Source organism: Brassica napus, chromosome C2, assembly GCF_020379485.1.
Source record: "Brassica napus cultivar Da-Ae chromosome C2, Da-Ae, whole genome shotgun sequence".
NCBI classification, from domain to species: domain Eukaryota; kingdom Viridiplantae; phylum Streptophyta; class Magnoliopsida; order Brassicales; family Brassicaceae; genus Brassica; species Brassica napus.
Window position 1 is genome coordinate 14,899,555 of NC_063445.1, and position 19,761 is coordinate 14,919,315.

The following is a 19,761-nucleotide window of genomic DNA, read 5'->3' on the forward strand; positions in this document are numbered from 1 at the left end:
TTTTCGGGTTTAAAGATTTCAGCTTCATTCGGGTATTTCTAAATTTCGGTTTGTGTTCGGTTCGGATCTTTGCGGATTCGGTTCCGGTTCGGATAACCCATTTAAATTATTTTTAAAATTTTAATATTCATTATATGCTTAAAATTTCTCAAAATATATTAAACAAAATAATACATTACATATAAATTTGTATAATATATGTCAAAATACCTAAAATTAACATATAAATTGATTTGATTTGAATATTTGGATTGGAAATCAATACATATTTCAAGCATTTTGGTGTTTTGAATATATTTTAGTTATTTTAGACATTTACTTTTGACTATTTATGTATATTTTCAAGTATTTTAGACAACTTAAAAGTATATTATATATTTTGGATGTTTTTAACATATATTAAATCTAAAATTAAGTAATATATTTAGGTATATAAATCTATTTCGGTTACATTCGGGTACCCGGTTTCGATTCTTTAGATACCAAAATTTTGAACCCGTTCGGATATTTAATCAATTTTGATTCGGGTTTGGTACTACTTTTTCGGATCGGATTCGGTTCGGTTCTTCGGATCCAGTTTTTTGCCCTGCCCTAGTTTTTCGTATAAATCCAATCTGAAAGAGTTTTTTTTTTTGTTTGGAATTTGTTATATCTCTTTTATTTATTATATAGGGAGAATTGGTGTCCATACCACTTTTAAACTCCTTTATTAAGCGAGTAACATAGCTGAAGAGAAGAATTTAAATCCCCATTTGGTCCCTACGCAGCTAATGGGTACAGTATAGCCGCAGCCGACACTTTCCTAATTAATAAATTTTAACCTTTATCTGACATCATTTATAGTTTAATCAAAATACATAATTTTAAATTTTATCTAATAAAAAATCAAAATTGGTTTTTCAGTTTCCTTTTGAATTTACTTTTTGGGTTTCATTGTCCTCTTCAAAAATGTGATCTTTGATGGTATATCTTTTTGGTTTTGGTCTTTTAAATCTATATGTGCAAATAGGAGAAGATATGTGTTATGCGGTATCAGCAAAAGTTGTGTAGAGTTTTGAGTTGAAGCAATTTAGAGAGTTCTTTCCAAAATTTGCAAGTTAAAAAGTGAACTCTTTTAAATTGGATCATGATGTGTTCTTGAAATTTTTTTCCTGGTGTGGATAACTTCTATGTTAATCGCCATTATATCGATTGTCAGATATTATTTAGATTTTAGTGAATCTTTAGTTTTATTTCATTATTAATTGTTATAAACATGTACAACAAATTGTAACGGTTAATAAGTTGTCAAATGGTTATATACATACTTTGTTACTTGATACATTGTAGGAGACACGATTTATTAGTTGATATGTGAATTATTATCTTATACATATTTTGTTAGTTGATACACGACTTAAAACCAAAAGATGACTATTAGTTGACATGCATGTTATCAATTCTTTTTAACATTAAACTAGTAGTTATAACTTGTTACCAAAACATTTAATTGTTACATAGTTTGTTAGATGTTACATGGTTTGGATACATAACTTGTTATATGATACATTGTTTTTGGTACATGTTAGTTGATACATTATTTATTATATATCGTGTACATGATTCGTTAACTGATTTATGATTTGTTAGCTGTCACAAAATCAGTTACAAAATAGTGGTTTTAGATAATTTTCTCTCTAACTTCAGTTTCACAAAAAACATGAGATGAAAATGTGGACCACGCCACAAATCATGGTGAAAAGTGACAAAATAATAGTTATGAAAATGTAAACCTAAAAATTACCAATCGAATCATCTATCAGTGTTTTTATATATATGATATAAAAACATTTATCAGTTAACAATAGTTATAGTTCCTTTGTTATATAGAACCAACAAATATATTAATTATTATAATTTTTACATGGTACCATTTATATTAAAAATATATAATTATGTGTAGAGTGCTAAAAAAACTAATACCATAGATATATTGGTTACTCAAACTTTTGATATTAAATAATGTATAAAAAATCACGTAACAGCTAACAAATGATGTATCGAACAATGTATTCGTTAACAAATCATGTACCGGTTAACAATTCATGTATCTGATAATGATAGACTATTCTGTAATCTTGAAAATCATTTATCAATTAGCCACAACCTCTTTGTAACAACTAACATATTTTTTTACTCCATTGATTCACTACTTTGGATTTACGATCTTCACCTTATTTTTTATAGATTTTTGCAAAAAGTGAATTTTTGGAATCGTAATTAAAATTCATCAATGTTTTTTGGATCTTTGTAAAAAAACATTGAAAAAATATTCTGATTTTGTCTTTTATAAATTTGAATGATAAGTGAAAAAATAAGAAGAAAATTAAATTTCTACTAATATAATAAAAAAACCATAAAATTAACTCAAAAACAAAAAAAAAGTGTAAAGAAGAGGACTTTAGCTACATACCTATCTCCATGATCACTCTTTTGTTTACCTGCCGCGCATCAGAAGTTTTATCAGAAGACAAGGCCTGCAAGTCTCAGAATTTTGTGTCAGTCGGGAGGGCAATTTCGTCTCTTCCATTCGATAAAGATAAGCATTGGGCTGTTAATGTCAATCATGTGTTAGATTTCAAATATGAGTCTTCTTTTATGATATTGAGCTAATTGTCCCTATTATATATTGTCGATGAAGTGGGGTGGGACATGAGTGTAATCGATAGTTTAAGAAATCATGATCGGTTTCAAGTGGAATAATATCTCAAATTCAGCATAGGCCATCGGTTTAGCTTAAGTCCAGGTTTTGTGTATCTCAAAAATAGGAACGAAAGAACCATATGTTTCATGCTTCAGTTCAATTAGCCTTGTGATTTTAATTGGCTGCTGCTACGATCTTTTCTTTATACCAGAAAACAAATATTGGTCTTTATCTTTTTGTTAAGCACACTGTTGTCAACAAAGTTGGTTTCTTTATTTTAGTTTCTTGATAATCTAAGCGGTAATACTTAAACAAAGCATACATCAGATTTCTATCTCGATAAAACGTACCAAAATCAAAAGTATTGTTTTTATCTCTATAAGTTTATCTTTTTCCAACAGTGTAACTTCCATTGTAGTTAAAACGTTAACTGTGTATTTCAAAGTGTCGTTGTTGAATGTTAATAGCCATCATTTCTTTGTCTCTTGTATTAATATAATTGACATATCATACTTAAAATTAGAATTGTTGAATTAATGTACTGTACACTTAATAGACTCGGTAGTTTTGATCTTTTGAAAATTGGATATGTTCGAGTGATGTGCACTATTTGCTACTTTTTGAATTTATAGTAATAATGTTTGTTGTTAAAAAAAAAGAAGTAATAAATTTTTGATTATCACGAATTTGAAAGATTACTTTGCTAAAATTATATATTTTTTGTATATTACGAAATCTCTAAAATATTGGGAAGTTATTTGTTTTAATTGATTAAGCTTTTTAATGTTAGCATAAAATAAATATATAGTTGAATAAATAATAGACCTATTTAAAGTTATGACTTTCTTAAAGAGAAACCAAACTAAAAAATCACACATCAAATAAGTAATGACTTCTATTTTAATAGAATAGATATTAATAAAAATCGATGAGACTAAAGACAATGTTTTATATAATTTAAACATTCACTAATTTTATTATATCTCTTCATATATATTTGTGTAAGTAAATAAATAAATAAATATATATATATATATATATATATATATATATCTAATTTTAGATATTTAAATTTTTTTGTAAACTCTAAGCTATTTGTGCGTGATATTTATTTTATTAAATATTCGATAAAAATGAAACAGATTAAATCAAGCTATATATCTTCATAAAATTTAAATTTGATTTTGGAATCTCTTTTGTGGATAAAATTAAACAGCATAACCATAAAATTAAGATAGTTTTTTTTTTAAACATGGTCAAAATGATTAAGTGTTTATAATAATAAACCAGAGCTTGGCTCGTGCAACCTCACGGATGTTTGTTTTAGTGGTACATACATATGCAATTTTTCATAGCATGAAAAAATAATGGTTGCACAGACATACATCGGTATCGATGTTTGTATGTTTGTTATTATATAACATTTATAATAGATCGATAATTTTTAATTATATGTAATTTGTTGATTGGTCATATTGAGGTTGAATATAAAACCAATCAAAATGATTGTTATATAACATATTTGCCCTCAAGAAGAAGACAAGAAGCTGCCCAAATTAATAGAAATTTCTTGTCTGACGACTTGAAACCTGACCCCGTCTGAGCATATTTTTTCTGGAGAGCTTTGGATATTATAAGCTGTTTTTTTACCACAGGGATCCATTGCCCATCTTAAATTCATACAAAAAATTGTACAGAAATCATTACATAATAACATACCTGGCCGAGTCGTTTATTGATATAATTATAAGAGAGAAACATATATTTTTATTTGTGGAAATTGATTAAAAAAGATCAGATTAATGTTTGCATACACAACCACATCTTACAATAAAAGGATCGGGATTACATTCCACATGACACCTATTTGGGCAGCGACGACCAAAATGGAACTTTTCCTCACCATACGGCAAAGATTCACCCTGCAACATAGTTTCAAGAGCTTCTTCGGGTAATAACCTTGTTGCCTCAATACTCATCACTACAAAACCAAACCAGTATTGTTGTTGTTATAAATAAAAAAAGTGCATGTTTTAACTTTTATGCTACATATGAAATATGAAATTTACTGGATGCAACTAAGAAGATAACAAAGGCAAACTTCGTTGACATGATCTTCTCCATTGTTTTAGATGTTGAGAAAAGTACTGGTATCTGATCAATGTCGTGGGAGCAGTTTTATAGGATGAAATTGAGTCAACTTTCTTATCAAATTATGGAAAGAAAATCATCAAGATATGTATTATTTAAATTTCATAATTATACATAGACTAAATTGTTTTCTTAACCAAATTTAGTTAAAAGAACGCATAAGACTAAATCAGTTTAAAATTAAAACTTGAATACACTTCTAGATCTTGACTCGTGCACCCGCAGGACATATGAAATTCTTCAAAAAAAAATATATATAATGGTTGCACCAACATGCACCAGTATCGGTGTTTGTATGATTTGTAGTATATAACATTTATGATAGATTGAGAGTTTTTAATTATCGTTAGTTTTTTGAGTGCTTATACTGCAGTTGGATATAAAACCAATCAAAATGATATGTTATATAACATATTCGTCAATTATTAATTTTAATTATAGTAGCCATTTTTACGTATTTATTTATAGATTAAAACACCAATTATTATGTTTATGTATATTAGTATATATATATATATATTTCTTCAAATTTTTATATGCCAAATATTTTACATTATTCTTTAACAAAATTTTACAACAAAATTAAAAACGATTATTTAAAATGTGATTCCAAACTATAAATGTTATATATTCATGTATAATGTTATTTCATTTCACATACAAAATAAAAACTATAAAAGTAAAATTTATAGAAATACAATAAATAAATTTTAATTTAATATATATTTATAAAATAAAACACCAATTATTATGTTTATGTATATTTCTAAATCTATCTTTTCAACAAAACAAAATAAATCCATGTTTCAAAATAGAATGTATTTTTAATTAGATATATATATATGTCTTTAAATTTTTATATGCCAATTAACTTTTATGTTTATTTTTGAGGAAATATTAAACTGAAATTTATTTATTGTATTCTTATAAATTTTACTCTTATAGTTTATATTTTTTATATTAAATGAAATATTATTATACCTGAATATATAACATTTAAAATTTGTAATCACAATTTAAATATTTTTTTAAAAATTTTATTGTAAATTTTCGTTAAAGAATAATCCGTTTAAAGAATATCGTAAGTTTAGTAAGTTTGGTAGGTCTGATCTGAGAAGAATCTAACAAAATAAATGATATGTGGTTAATTGTTTAATTTTGGTTAGAAAAAGAATCTAACAAAATAATGATTTACGGCTAATTAATTAATATTTATTAATTCATTGGCACAAGTTGTAATTAATATGATTAAAGAATGATTAATTTTAAAAGGTATTTCAGTTTTAATAATATAGATACTAAATAGAAAATGAATAAAAAGTAAAGTTTAGGAAATAAATAAATGTAGGATCGTTTATTAAAAACAAAAACTTGATGTTAACATGTATCTATTCTATTAAAATAGAAGTCATTGTTTATTTTATGTATGTTTTTTTTTAAATGGACCCTTAGAAAATCATGTATCATTTATTTTATATTAATATTTTCTGACTTACATCCATAACTTACGCCTATAATATCAGTTCACTTAACAAACATATTTTGTCATCATTAATGAATCACACACGATGACCTGGGCTTACGATCATTGTATAATGGGCTTAGGATAATTTAGTTTAAATTTAACGACCCATTGCTTTATCATTATGATCAACCTCAAGAATTTTAAACCCATATATGACTAGATTTTAGTAATTAAATGGAATGTTTATCTTTAATCTATAGTATTAAAACATAAGTTATGACTTATTTTATGTGTGATTTTTTATACCACCATATATAAAATTACTTAAATGATTATAAACTTAAAAAATTACACTTAATTTAGGTTATTCAGTCAAAGATTTAAATCATACAAATAATCCGATTAACATATATATATGACTAAAACCTAAAAAAACCTAAAATACAAGTATACTCTTAAGGAAATTAATATTTAACTTAATATTAAGTTGAATAGATTTTGTCTTAAATAACACATAATGTAAGATTTTAGTTAGTGTTCATGTTTTAATAACAGAGATATCACTAATAATTTGAAACAAAAAAATTACTGCATGCAAACTATAAGATTGTTGTGTTTGATAATATTAAAATAAACTATTAATAATATATAAATATTAAATTTATATACCACTAATCATGTAAACCAAATAGTTATACGTATAAAATAAAAATAATCATCCGCACACCGGTTCTTCTTCTAAAATGAGGTTTATTTGCACAAAAAGAAAAGAAAAGAAAAGATTACAGGTGTTTTTGGACAAAATTTGTTTTCTTTTTTAAAAAATAAAAATATTAACAGGAAATATTTGCCGACTCCAAAAATCAGAAATACATCTGCCGACCCTAAAATCATTTCGTATTTTGCAATCCATTCCTTGACGAACTCTCTTGCGAGTTTCAGAAAGCTCATAGCTGAAAATCATCCATGGCCCTCACCGAATTCCTACCTAACGAGTACGGATATGTGGCTCTCGTCCTCGTCTTCTACTGCTTCCTCAACCTCTGGATGGGAGCTCAAGTCGGCATGGCCCGCAAAAGGTTTGCCTTCAATTTGATTCGGAGGCGATCTAAATTTTTTTTTTTCACGTTACAGTTTCGTCAGTGTTTTTTCGTAATCTGAATTTTTAGATCCTTTGTTTCTTCTGTAGTCGCCTCAATTCTATTCCATTTTAGAAGTATGTTGTTGTTTGTCATCCTGATGCAGGTACAATGTGCCGTATCCAACTCTATACGCTATAGAATCAGAAAACAAAGATGCTAAACTCTTCAACTGCGTTCAGGTTTTTATTTTTTTTATGAAGAATTTTTATTTTATTTTTCACTTAATGATTTTTCTACTTATTATTGAGTGTTCTGGTTGCAGAGGGGTCATCAAAACTCTCTGGAGATGATGCCAATGTACTTCGTACTGATGATCCTTGGTGGAATGAAACACCCTTGCATCTGCGCTTGTTTGGGTTTGCTCTATAATATCACTCGATTCTTCTACTTTAAAGGCTACTCTACTGGAGATCCAATGAAACGCCTCACCATCGGGTTTGAGTTTTTTTCTTTGTTCTTTTTCCCCCTTGCTGATCTGACATATGTTGTTTTTTTTCTTTCATTTTTGTAGTCTTGTAATCTCTATGTTTTTGCAGAAAATACGGTTTCTTGGGATTGCTTGGTCTCATGATCTGCACCATCTCATTTGGAGTTAGTCTGATCCGTGGTTAAGCCAGTCTTTTGTGAGGTTGATGGTTCTTTGTGTTTGTTCATGAACTTTGGATCCAGTCCTTGTAAGCTGTCTACAGACGTGTGTAATAATCGTTGTAAGTTGTCTACAGAGTTGTGTAATAATCTTAGAGTTGTTGCTGTACTTTTTGAAGTTTATTAAATCATGCTCTATATGTAGAACAATAAAACTTCACATCCCTAAGCAAATATTGCAAGTCTTACCTCCTCTTCGGTGGGGGTGCATTTCGTTTTAATTTCTGTTTTATATCGTATCTTTTTGGTTTGATAGATTCGGTTACGAAAGATTAAGGGATTGGAAAAGAATAACTATTTGTAATAATAGGACACTTCAGCAGAGGGTGAATTCTGAAAATTAGGAATCTGGAAAAAATTTGTCGTTAATTTTTTTGTTATAAATGTTAATCAAAACATTAAATCCTAATTTCTAAGTGGACCACTAGAATTAAGGGGGATTAAAGAGAAAACACCCTTTTGAATAATTTAACTTGAAACACAGACCAGGCACATCTGGTGTTACAGGGAGCAACATAACACATTAATAATTCCAACGATGAATGCAATAGCTTAACCCGGGTGGCACACCATTCATCCAGACCCCGTTGCTTGATTCAGACGGAAATTCGATTGCCCAGCAGCCTAGAACACATCAGCTTTGGCCAAGATGAACTTTTGTTTTGCCCATTCCGCCATCCCAAATGGCGGAACTACCGCCAGTACTGACATACAACAGCTCTAATAAACCAGGTACCGAAAAAATTTACGACATGTTTTTCTGTTCTACTTCAATGCACGTCAACATGATACATCAGAACAACAAGCTCTAGAATCAAAGACTGAAAGTTTATCAATATAAAGAACTAACTCTTCTTTATTAATGCTTAAGAAAATTCACTCAAAAACTTAAGCTCTCAAACCCTCAATTTCTAATCCCACAAGTTATGCCACACTTTGACATATCCTTTTTATATAGAGATTATCTTTTCCTAATCCTATTACATAAATATATCTAGATAACTTCTAAATATATTATTAATCCCAATCATAATAGGATTAGGTAATTAACTTTCTTCTCAAGTTTCTTTGATCTTCAAGCTTATCTCAACATTCTCCCCATTAAGCTTGAAATCATTTTTCAACAAATCTTGCATTCCGATCAAATCCTTCATCTCCTTGAACTTGATCCTTCCAAGAGCTTTAGTAAGAATATCAGCCTTCTGTTGATCACCAGACACATGCTCCACGGCAATCTTCCCTCTCTCAACACACTCTCTAATGAAATGATATCTTGAGTGTATATGCTTACTCCTTCCATGAAAGACAGGATTCTTTGTGAGGGCTATAGCTGACTGATTATCAATTCTGATCACGGCTTTCTCAACCGTCTGATCCATGACTTTACTTAGCAGCTCTTGTAACCATATAGCCTGTTTAGCAGCCTCCGTACCGGCCATGAACTCTGCTTCACAGCTTGATAATGCAACCGTGTCCTGTTTGATAGAACACCACGTAATCAAGCTTTCTCCAAGGTAGAATATGTGACCTGCAGTGCTTCTCCCGTCGTCTGGATCAATGTTATGGCTACTATCATTATAGCCAATGATCTTAGGAATCTTCGATACTGATCTCGTGAATATGAGGCCAAGCGATGTCGTCCCTTTCACGTACCTGAGACAATGCTTCATTGCGGCTTCATGTGACACTCTTGGACTCTGCATGTACCGACTCAATACTCCAACAGTAAACGAGAGATCCGGCTTGGTGTGTAGAAGATACCTCAGACAACCAACACTCCTTCTATATTTCGTCGCATCAACCTCTTCTTCATCAATGGACTTTGCGAGTTTAAGTCCACTTTCCATAGGCGTGTGTGTCAAGTTGCAATGCTTCATACCGCTTTCCTCTAAGATCTTTGTCGCATACCGCATCTGGTTTAAGGTTATGCACTCGTCTCCTTGACTTACTTCAATCCCTAGATAGTAACTTAGCTTCCCAAGATCACTCATCTCGAATTTAGAGGCCATCTCCTCCTTAAAGACATTAATAATCTTCTTGCTAGCTCCAGTAACAAATAAGTCATCGACATACACCGCTACTACAAGTATGTTTGCGTCCACGGTTTTCCTATATACCGAAGCCTCTTTAGTACATCTTTTGAAACCAAGCCCTAGTAGAATCTGATTTAATTTGTGGTTCCATGCCCTTGGAGCCTGTTTCAAACCATACAATGCTTTGTGAAGCTTATAGGCTCTCTTTTCACTTCCTTTCACTTCAAATCCTTCAGGCTGTGTCACGTAAACTATCTCATTCAGCTCTTCGTGCAGAAAGGCGGTCTTGACATCCAGATGGTGTACTTCCCATCCACTGGTTGCTGCAATGCTGACTAGTAGTCTGATGGTTTCAAGTCGAGCCACAGGTGCGAATACTTCATCGAAATCAACTCCGTATTGTTGGACGTAACCTTTTGCCACAAGACGCGCTTTGTATTTCATGATAGACCCATCAGAGTTTCGTTTGATCTTAAAGATCCATCTAAGACCAATAGGTTTTATACCTTCTGGTAGATCAACTAAACTCCACACTTGGTTCTTCTCAATTGATTGTAGTTCGTCGAGGCAAGCATCTATCCATTCCTTTAGCTCGCTTGCTTCAATGAAATTCTTAGGCTCTCCATTCAGGCATAGTAACAATGTCTCTCCTTCTTTATCTGCGATCAACACATAGTCATCAAGATACTTTGGTTTAGACGTCTGTCGTTTGCTTCTTCTCAGTGGCCTCTCGTCATGATCGCTCTCACTATCCTCATCATCTATTTGAGTCGTATCTGTGACTTCTGGTAGACTCTCATCAGCTACCATACGATCATCTCCATTACCATGATGCTCTGTTTCGTGATCAACATGTGTCTCATCAACTGTTTTAGCTATCCCATGATTTCCAAACTCCCCAAGTGTTACCTCGAAATCATTGTAGTTCTTAGTCTCAGTGTCGATTTTCTTCCAGTTCCAGCCTTTTGTCTCATCAAAGACAACGTCCCGAGACACGACAATCTTCTTAGCATCAGGATCATACAGTCTGTACGCTTTAGACCCAGGCTCTGTCCCGAGATGAACGAGCATGCGTGATCTATCGTCTAGCTTCTTTAGATGCACTTTGTCAACTTTTGTGTAGCCTATACAACTGAAAACACGTAGATGACTCAAGTTTGGTCTTCGTCCTCGCAAAACCTCATAAGGAGTTTGATCCTTGAGAGACCTTGTGGCTATCCGGTTGATCAGATACGTTGCATGCCTTATCGCCTCTCCCCATAAATAGTTTGGCATATGCATATGCTTTAGGATGCTCCTTGCCATCTCCATTAGCATTCTGTTCCTTCTCTCTACCACTCCGTTTTGCTGGGGTGTGTATGGAGCCGTAAGATGCCTCTTTATCCCCTTGTCTTCACAAAACAAGTTGAACTCATGAGATGTGAATTCTCCACCACGGTCTGAGTGGAATGTAGCTAAAGTCTCTCCCACTTCTTGCTCTATCAACCCTTTTAGCTTCTTGAATTTATCGAAACCTTCACTTTTCTCCTTAAGTAGGATTGACCACATATATCGGGTGTGATCATCTATAAACACAAATATATATCTTTTCCCACCTGATGTACTTGGCGTGATAGGTCCGCAGAGATCTCCGTGTACTAGCTCGAGTGGTCTGGTTGCTCTATACATTGTTGATTTTGGGAATGCTTGCCTTGCGTGTTTTCCAAGTAAGCAGGATGTGCATAGTTCCTTTTCAACATTAATGCTTGGAACTCCATCAACAAGTTCCTTTTGCATCATTAGTTTCATTGTAGCAGTGTTGATGTGTCCAAGTCTATAGTGCCACCTATTTGACTCGCTTATTTGACTCAAGTGTAGTTGTGTTGCATCTCTAATGCCCATACGTACTTTGTAAAGCCGATTCTTTGACCTTTTTGCAGTTACAAGAAGCTTTCCTTGCTGGTCACTCATTGTTAGATAGTCATCTTTGAGCCTTATGTCACACCCTGACTCTGTTGCCTGACCGAGGCTTATGATGTTACTCCGTAGGTCAGGGATAAAATACACATCATTCATTCTTCTTGCTTCTCCATTCATATCAATGAACGAGATAGTATCTTTTCCCTTTATATCGATCTTTGAGTCATCGCCGAACCTCACCTTTCCTGTGACTGTTTTGTCCAGATCAGAAAAATATCGTTGATCACCCGTCATATGATTACTCGCTCCGTTGTCCAAGTACCATATGTCTGCAGTATCCATGTGTGTCTCATACTTCTCAGGATTGCAGTTTTTCTCATTAAGATACACCACTTCATGCATCATCAACTCATCTGCATCTTGTGTATCGACATTGTCATTCTCTTGAGCTTCTTGAAGCTTTAGGAGACGGTCAGGACAGTCTGTGGCATAGTGTCCTAACTTATCACAGCGAAAACACATGATTCTTGAAGTGTCTCTATCTTTATTATATCGTCCTCTTCCACGTCCTCTGTTATATGATCGACCTCCTCGTCCTCTGCCTCGATAGTTTCTATTGTAGTCACGATTAGAGGCCGTGGATTGTGATTCAGTGTTTGTATACATCAATTTGTTTTGATCGTCTTGTTGCTCTTCTTCTTCACAAATACGCTCCTCGTAGGCTTTTAATCGGCCGATGATGTCTTCAAACTTGGTGTTGTTGAGGTCTAGTACTTGTTCGAGGGAGGCAACGATGTGTATAAACTTTCTTCGCGGGAGACTTGTAAGAAACTTCTTTACCAGTTTAGGTTCTTCAATACTAACTCCTAAGGCCGCAGATTTTGATGCTATCTCTGATAACTTACCGCTGAAGTCATCGATCGTCTCTGTATCTTTCATCTTTAGCCTTTCAAATTCAGACATCAATGTCTGTAACCTCGCCTCTTTGACTCTCTCTGCTCCAACGTGTCGAGTCTTAATGGCTTCCCATACCTTCTTTGCCGAGTTGAGCTCACCAACTTGAAGAATCAACGCTTCAGGAATCGATTGAAAGAGAAGGGCTACAGCCATGTTATTCTTATCTCCGTCAGGGTTTTCTTCTTCCACAGCTTCCCAGACCTTATGCACCTTCAAAGCTATTTTCATTCTTATCTCCCAAACCGTATAATTTGTTGCAGTAAGCATCGGACACTTAATGGAGGTTCCTCCTCCTTCTTTAGTTTTCGTATCTATTGCCATGATCTCACCACTCATCTTACCTACGCTCTGATACCAAATCTAGAATCAAAGACTGAAAGTTTCTCAATATAAAGAACTAACTCTTCTTTATTAATGCTTAAGAAAACTCACTCAAAAGCTTAAGCTCTCAAACCCTCAATCTCTAATCCCACAAGTTATGCCACACTTTGACATATCCTTTTTATATAGAGATTATCTTTTCCTAATCCTATTACATAAATATATCTAGATAACTCCTAAATATATTATTAATCCCAATCATAATAGGATTAGGTAATTAACTTCCTTCTCAAGTTTCTTTGATCTTCAAGCTTATCTCAACACAAGCCATGCATCGTCTGGAGCAAATCATGCAAACCAAGGTGGAACAACAAGCTCAGATCAACGACTTACTAGCCTCATCACCGAGAACTCCATGAAATGTAGTCCTAGGGAAGACATACACTCCAGCATGACTCAACAGATCCGACAACAACCATTCCGGACTGGATTATGAAACAATGAACACATAAGTGAGGTTGGTAAAAAAAAAGTGAGATTGGTGACCTCAAACGAAACTTGGCCCAGACCCATGCCAACCTCCCGATTGATGCAATCCCAGTTCCATCGAGTCATCAGCTCAGCTCCTGAAGTAGACAAATTCATATAAGAGACACAAAGGACACCATTCACAACTCACATCACAAGACTCCTGCTCCCAAACATCAAACTGAAGATTCCCCCCTCCTATACAATGGAAAATAGAACCCCCCCCCCCCCCCCCGAGCTCACATGATCGCCTTTTGCATGCAATGAAGGGTACTCACTTCAACGATGGATAACAAGATGTCGGTTACTGCAAGTTCTTCGTCGAGAATCTGGTAGGACCGGCTCTCACCTTGGTTTCTCGTGTAGAGACCAACACATCAACAACTTTAACCAGCTTTCGATTGTGTTTGTGAAGCGCTACTCTATGTGTATAGAGAAAAGAACTTATGACACCGATCTGTGAACAGTGTCCCAGAGATAAGGAGATCCGCTTCGATACTTCATCAGAAAGTTAAAAACCATCCCCTCCAACATTGTTGTGAGTGACTGTGCATGCATATCTGCACTGCTAAATGACTTATGGCATGAATTACGCCTTTATGAAGAACTCTTACTTAACAAACCATCCACACTGGAAGACTCTCTCCACAGAGCTTCAAAATACATGGAAATGGAAGAAGAAAAGAAGGCGTTTGCTGAAAAAACATGCGACGATAAGCAAAGACGACGAGGAGGATTGAAAGAGACGGAAATTCACAAGATCGGAGCCGTAAGGTCAGCAAATGAAGTTTGATTGGTTGATAGGTTTTTATTTTTCATTTATTTAATTAAAATTTTTAAAAGGAAACTATTGATAGAATTACCTAATCTAATCTATATTTCCAAACATACAATTAAACATCTTAAATATAGATGAATTAACATAATTTATTTATATAATTAATTAAATATCTAGATTACATTATATAAATTGATAAGATACATATCAATACATGTGATACTTTTTTTTTTACAACAAACATTTACAGATTCATGTTGACCCTGTAAACCAAATTGGTAACTCCGCATCCATGTGAACGACGAACCGTTTCCTAGCACTGCGTGCTAAACTATCCGCCCGTAGGTTCTCCATCCGGGGTACATGAACGATGTCTGAGTTGAGGAAACTTATTTTTAAAAGCTTAATGTCTTCCAAGTAACTTTCAAATGCTGGTCATTCTTCTGGTTCCGAAACCATCTTCACCAATTGAGAACAATCTGTTGCAAACGTAACCTGAAACTGTCTTAAATTGTTCATACGTTCCATTGCCCAAATTAATGCCTCCACCTCTAAATGAAGAGGTGAAAGACATGCCCTTACATTTCTTGCCCCTAATAAACCATCAAAACCCGGTAACGTGCTATACCAGCCTTGTCCAGAAAATAAATCTTTATCTTTCCATGAACCATCTATGAAGCACCATTGTCCATGAATACATATGATACTATAGAAACAATTATAAAACAGTTTTTATTATGTATATATTGGTAGTGAATAAAATAAATCATAGATTTTAGAAAACTAATTAATCTAAACTTAATAATATCAATTAAATTCACTCATTCACTATATATATAGGATAAAAATGTGTCAAATGAATGCACAACAGTCAAATATATAATTCTAAAAAATTCCAATCATTTTCCAATGACAATGTGATATCATATATGCATTATCACTTTTAGCAATGATTAAAATATTTTAATATTTTAAAAGATAAAAATTATATGGTAAGTTATTTAAACGTATATTAATCAAGAATTTTTTTAATTTAATTCATCTATTAATATAAACAGATGAATTAACATTATTATATGGTAAGTCATTTAAAATTATATTATTTGGTAATTCATTTAATTTATTATATGGTAAGTCATTTAGTTATATTAATCAAAGTATTTTTCACAGGATTTTTCTAGAGTTAATACTCTATTAATATAATTCATATAGCTTGGATTATAATAAAATTAGCATGCTTATTTTTAATAGGAAAAAAAGCAGACATAAATAAAAAAACATGAGCGAAGAATAATAAATATTTTTTTGTGTTCTTGGTATTTTTATATTCTTATGTATTTGTTTTATTTGTTTGTCGAGTACATGTACTTCTTTGTGTTACTATAAATGTGAACTAATTAGTTTTATGTGTTTTTAAAATGTTAAGATAAATTTAGTAAGAAAGTTTAATAAAAATGACTATCTCTACAAGTGTTAAAGTCAAAGATGAAAAATATAATATAAATTGAAAGTAAGAAAAAATTATTTATAAATTAATGAGATGTATTTTTGCGCTATAATAAACTTTTAAAATGTACGATAATAAAATTTTAACAAAATTTATACAAATAAAAATATTTTATTTCATATAATATTGGATCTCACATAAATATTAAGTATATATGCCTAAAATAACGACATTTGGTTATTTAAAAAATGAAATATTATTTTTTTCTTATTAGTTAATCAGTTTTAATTAATATAGGTATGTTTTAATTTCATTTAATATAAATTAAAACAATAATTTTAAAAATATATAAACTTTGATTAGTTTTAACTAAAAACATTTGTTTGAATGAGTTAGTGTTTGATAAAATAGTGTGATGATCAAAGGTAATTTAAGGAATAATTTGTTTGCTTAACCCATTTGAGTTTTATGTTAAATACTAAATTAAAAAAATGAATGAGAAAGTGTGATTTGGAACAAATTATGAGAAATATTGCTTAAACTACAATTTTCCGAATACATGTTTTTATGTTTAATAGGTTAAGTTTTAAGAAAATAGTTATAATCTGATTGGTTGTTAACATCTATTAGTTATTATTTTAATCAGATCTAAAAATGAATGGTAACTCTAGAACTAATTAATACAAATTACCAAACACAAATGATATTACAAATAATGATTTATGGTAGTTAATTGTAGAATTAGAGAAAGAATATATATGCTTTATCAATTTCTTTATTTTTAACATTTAGTTATATATAATTAAATAAAATACTTTAGCATTTTTATAGAAATAGATTTAATTGTTATATATTATTATATAAAAGAATCATAATAAATTTTATGTTTTTAGAATTATAATAAATTTTATGTTTTTAAAGCCCACACAAAACCGTTTACAAAATATTTTTCATGATAAAAGCTTACGATCATTGTATTGTCATATTGGAGTTACACAAAAAACACACTTTTTTTTCTCTCTTGAGAGCTAGAGTATTTTCTGTTTTTCATGTGTTAAACTAAAATATAAAGTAATTCTACAAGCAATTATCTGAATTAATTATAATATTTTTTTCTGTAAGAGAAAGATTTTTAATGACTAAGGTTTATGTTTTTGAACTATTTTAAATTTCACATATCTTTTAAAAATATATACTAAAATTTTTTAGTATCCAAATATTTGAAATTAAAAATTAAAATTTTAAATTTCTAATTATTATTCAAAAATTATAACAGTGTAAATATATATATTTTTATATAATATAACTGTCCGCGAAATTGGGGGCAAACACCTTGTTCAAAATAAAAGAAAAAGCAAAAGAATAAGGCCGTACAGAGCCTATTCTCGGGCTTGTGTGGGCAGGACAGCAGCCGAAGCATCTTCGGCGGAGATTGAAGAAAGGTTCAAGCCGAACTGGTTGATGACCAAAGGCTCCCCAGCAGGAAGGTCTTCATCCCGACTCTCACTGGAGATCACCATCGTGAGCAGGTCCCAGCTCATAAATCGGCACAATAGGAGACTGTTACACCTGGAACCATCGGAGACAGGAGAAGCCCTCAGATCTCTCTCCGGATCCAATTGGATGATTTCCATCTTGTCGAGGTCCACTTGAAAATATTTTAGAGAATGTGCCCATGTCTTCCAATCGGCCTCAAGGCCCGTAAATCCCCTTGCCGATAGCTCGTCATTATACCAGTTCGGGTAACCGCCTGGAAAATCAACAAGGTGTTGTTATAAATGACCTCAAAATCGACCAAATCCTGCATGTTCTTGTCAAAACGCAGCTTATACTTCATGACCACCGATCGTCGAGCTCTTTTCTCCTCCTTAGGATCTCCTTTGCCTTCAACGCAGTCAGCCTCTAGAGCTCCTCTTCACTAGCCCTTTGCGCCAACGCGCGAGCCAATTGTTGAGTGCCCTTTCTCCTGGCATGCATCTGTTAGATCCTTTACGAGATCAGCCTTACGCTGCTCAGTCGTGATCCTAGCCTCTTTCCCCGCACGTTTCACACCCTCGATGCAATCACAGAGACAAGACTCTGAAGCTTCAAGCTTCTTGATCTTCTCATCTTTGGTCTTCTCGATGACCTCCAATTGCTTGAGCTTGGCTTCCATTTGCGCGTGGACACCTCCTGGTTCTTGGAGTGCTTTGCCTTCAACGCGTCCCTACATTGAAGGACATCCTTCTTGGCCACGACTGTCTTTCCCTGAGCTTCTCGAATCTTGTACTCTAGAAAGAGCGGTTGCGATTCAACCAGACCATATGCTATCAAAAACAAAATCATTTAAAAAAATACCAAGAACTGATTGCCTTGTAAAAAAATTAAAATACATAAATAGATGTTTTAGAAGAATACATAAATATTACTGCATATACGAATATAACTAAAAATTGTTTAATAATATATTTTCCTAAATTTCAATGTTAGAAGAATTTAAGAAAGAATACATGACCCAGCACATTGTTGATTATAAAATTATATTCAGTTTTTATCGTGCTATTATATCCTCTGTTGAAAACAAGATCGGATTTTCTTTTCCAATACCTTAATATATGTTTGCATAAGAGAAAAAGACAAAAATAGCACTAAATCGAGTTTATGTTTCCAAACTAGCACTCAAGGTCAAAAGTCACAAAAATAGCACTTAATGTTTTATCAAAAGTCACAAACTTAGGGTTTAGAGTTAAAGGGTGGGGTTTAGGATTTAGGGTTTAAGGTTTACGGTTTAGTGTTTAGGGTTTAGGGTTTAGATTTTAGGGTTTAGGGTTTAGGGTTTAGGGTTTAGATTTTAGGGTTTAGGGTTTAGAGTTTAGGGTTTATGGTTTATGGTTTAGGGTTTATGGTTTAGAGTTTAGGGTTTAGGGTTTAAAGTTTAGGGTTTAGGGTTTAGAGTTGAGAAATGAGGTTTTGGGATAAGATTTCAAATTTTGAAAAATAAAAAAATTAAAATTTTCAAAGGATAAACTTAGAAATGTGCTATTTTGGTCATTTTAGTTTTTGAGTGCTATTTTTGTGATATAAACTTAGAAATGTGATATTTTGGAGATTTGCCCTTTGCATAATGTGTTTCAGATATACGCGCTCGCGATAACAAGTATAAGGTCAAAATTATGTTTAAATTGTCCCATCCAATAGTTACTACTGTCGCATGGATTTATTTTTTACTGGAGGGTATCCGCGTTTCGTACGGAATGTTATTTTATTGTTGTTAAGAATATGATTTTTTGGATAATGTAATTATGTGGTCATTTTTATTTGTTAAGAACATTATTTGATTTTTTATTGTGTTATGTAGTAGTAGTAGTGATATGTTAATATATTTTATCTTTATTTTTTCAATAATGTATTTTGTATGTATAATACTTGTTAGTAGTGAAGTGAGCTTCTAATGTAAAAATATATTGAATTTCAATAACTTTGCATTTATATATTTGTTGATTCTAAGATTAACGGTTTCAGTGTTAAAATTGTCTTTTATTTTTTTCATATTTTTGAACATTATAACTTTTAAGATATTTTTTTGCCTTCTTCCCATATTTTGGCATTGATCCGTCAACTTCTATGTATTTTGTTTACCTTTCTGGTATGCTGTGTTTTTCACCATCACCGAAAAAGACGCACCTCCTGCTCTTGTTTTTTATCTCCTTCTTCACCTTGAGATTTCTGGTAT

General features: G+C 32.1%; 1 protein-coding gene and 1 long non-coding RNA gene across 2 annotated transcripts; one reads left to right on the plus strand and one right to left on the minus strand.

The window, feature by feature from the left end:
* Positions 1 to 4,399: 4,399 nt before the first annotated feature.
* Positions 4,400 to 4,851, minus strand: LOC125581950. The gene is made up of 2 exons (XR_007319739.1): positions 4,753 to 4,851; positions 4,400 to 4,664 (listed from the first exon to the last, which is right to left on the minus strand). It is a non-coding gene; the product is annotated as an uncharacterized LOC125581950 (long non-coding RNA).
* Positions 4,852 to 7,074: 2,223 nt separating this feature from the next.
* On the plus strand, positions 7,075 to 8,307 carry LOC106441218 (microsomal glutathione S-transferase 3). The gene is made up of 4 exons (XM_013883041.3): positions 7,075 to 7,378; positions 7,545 to 7,620; positions 7,704 to 7,876; positions 7,978 to 8,307. The coding sequence occupies exons 1-4, from the start codon at positions 7,266 to 7,268 to the stop codon at positions 8,051 to 8,053; spliced, it is 438 nt and encodes a 145-aa protein (XP_013738495.1). The 5' UTR covers positions 7,075 to 7,265; the 3' UTR covers positions 8,054 to 8,307.
* Positions 8,308 to 19,761: the final 11,454 nt, after the last annotated feature.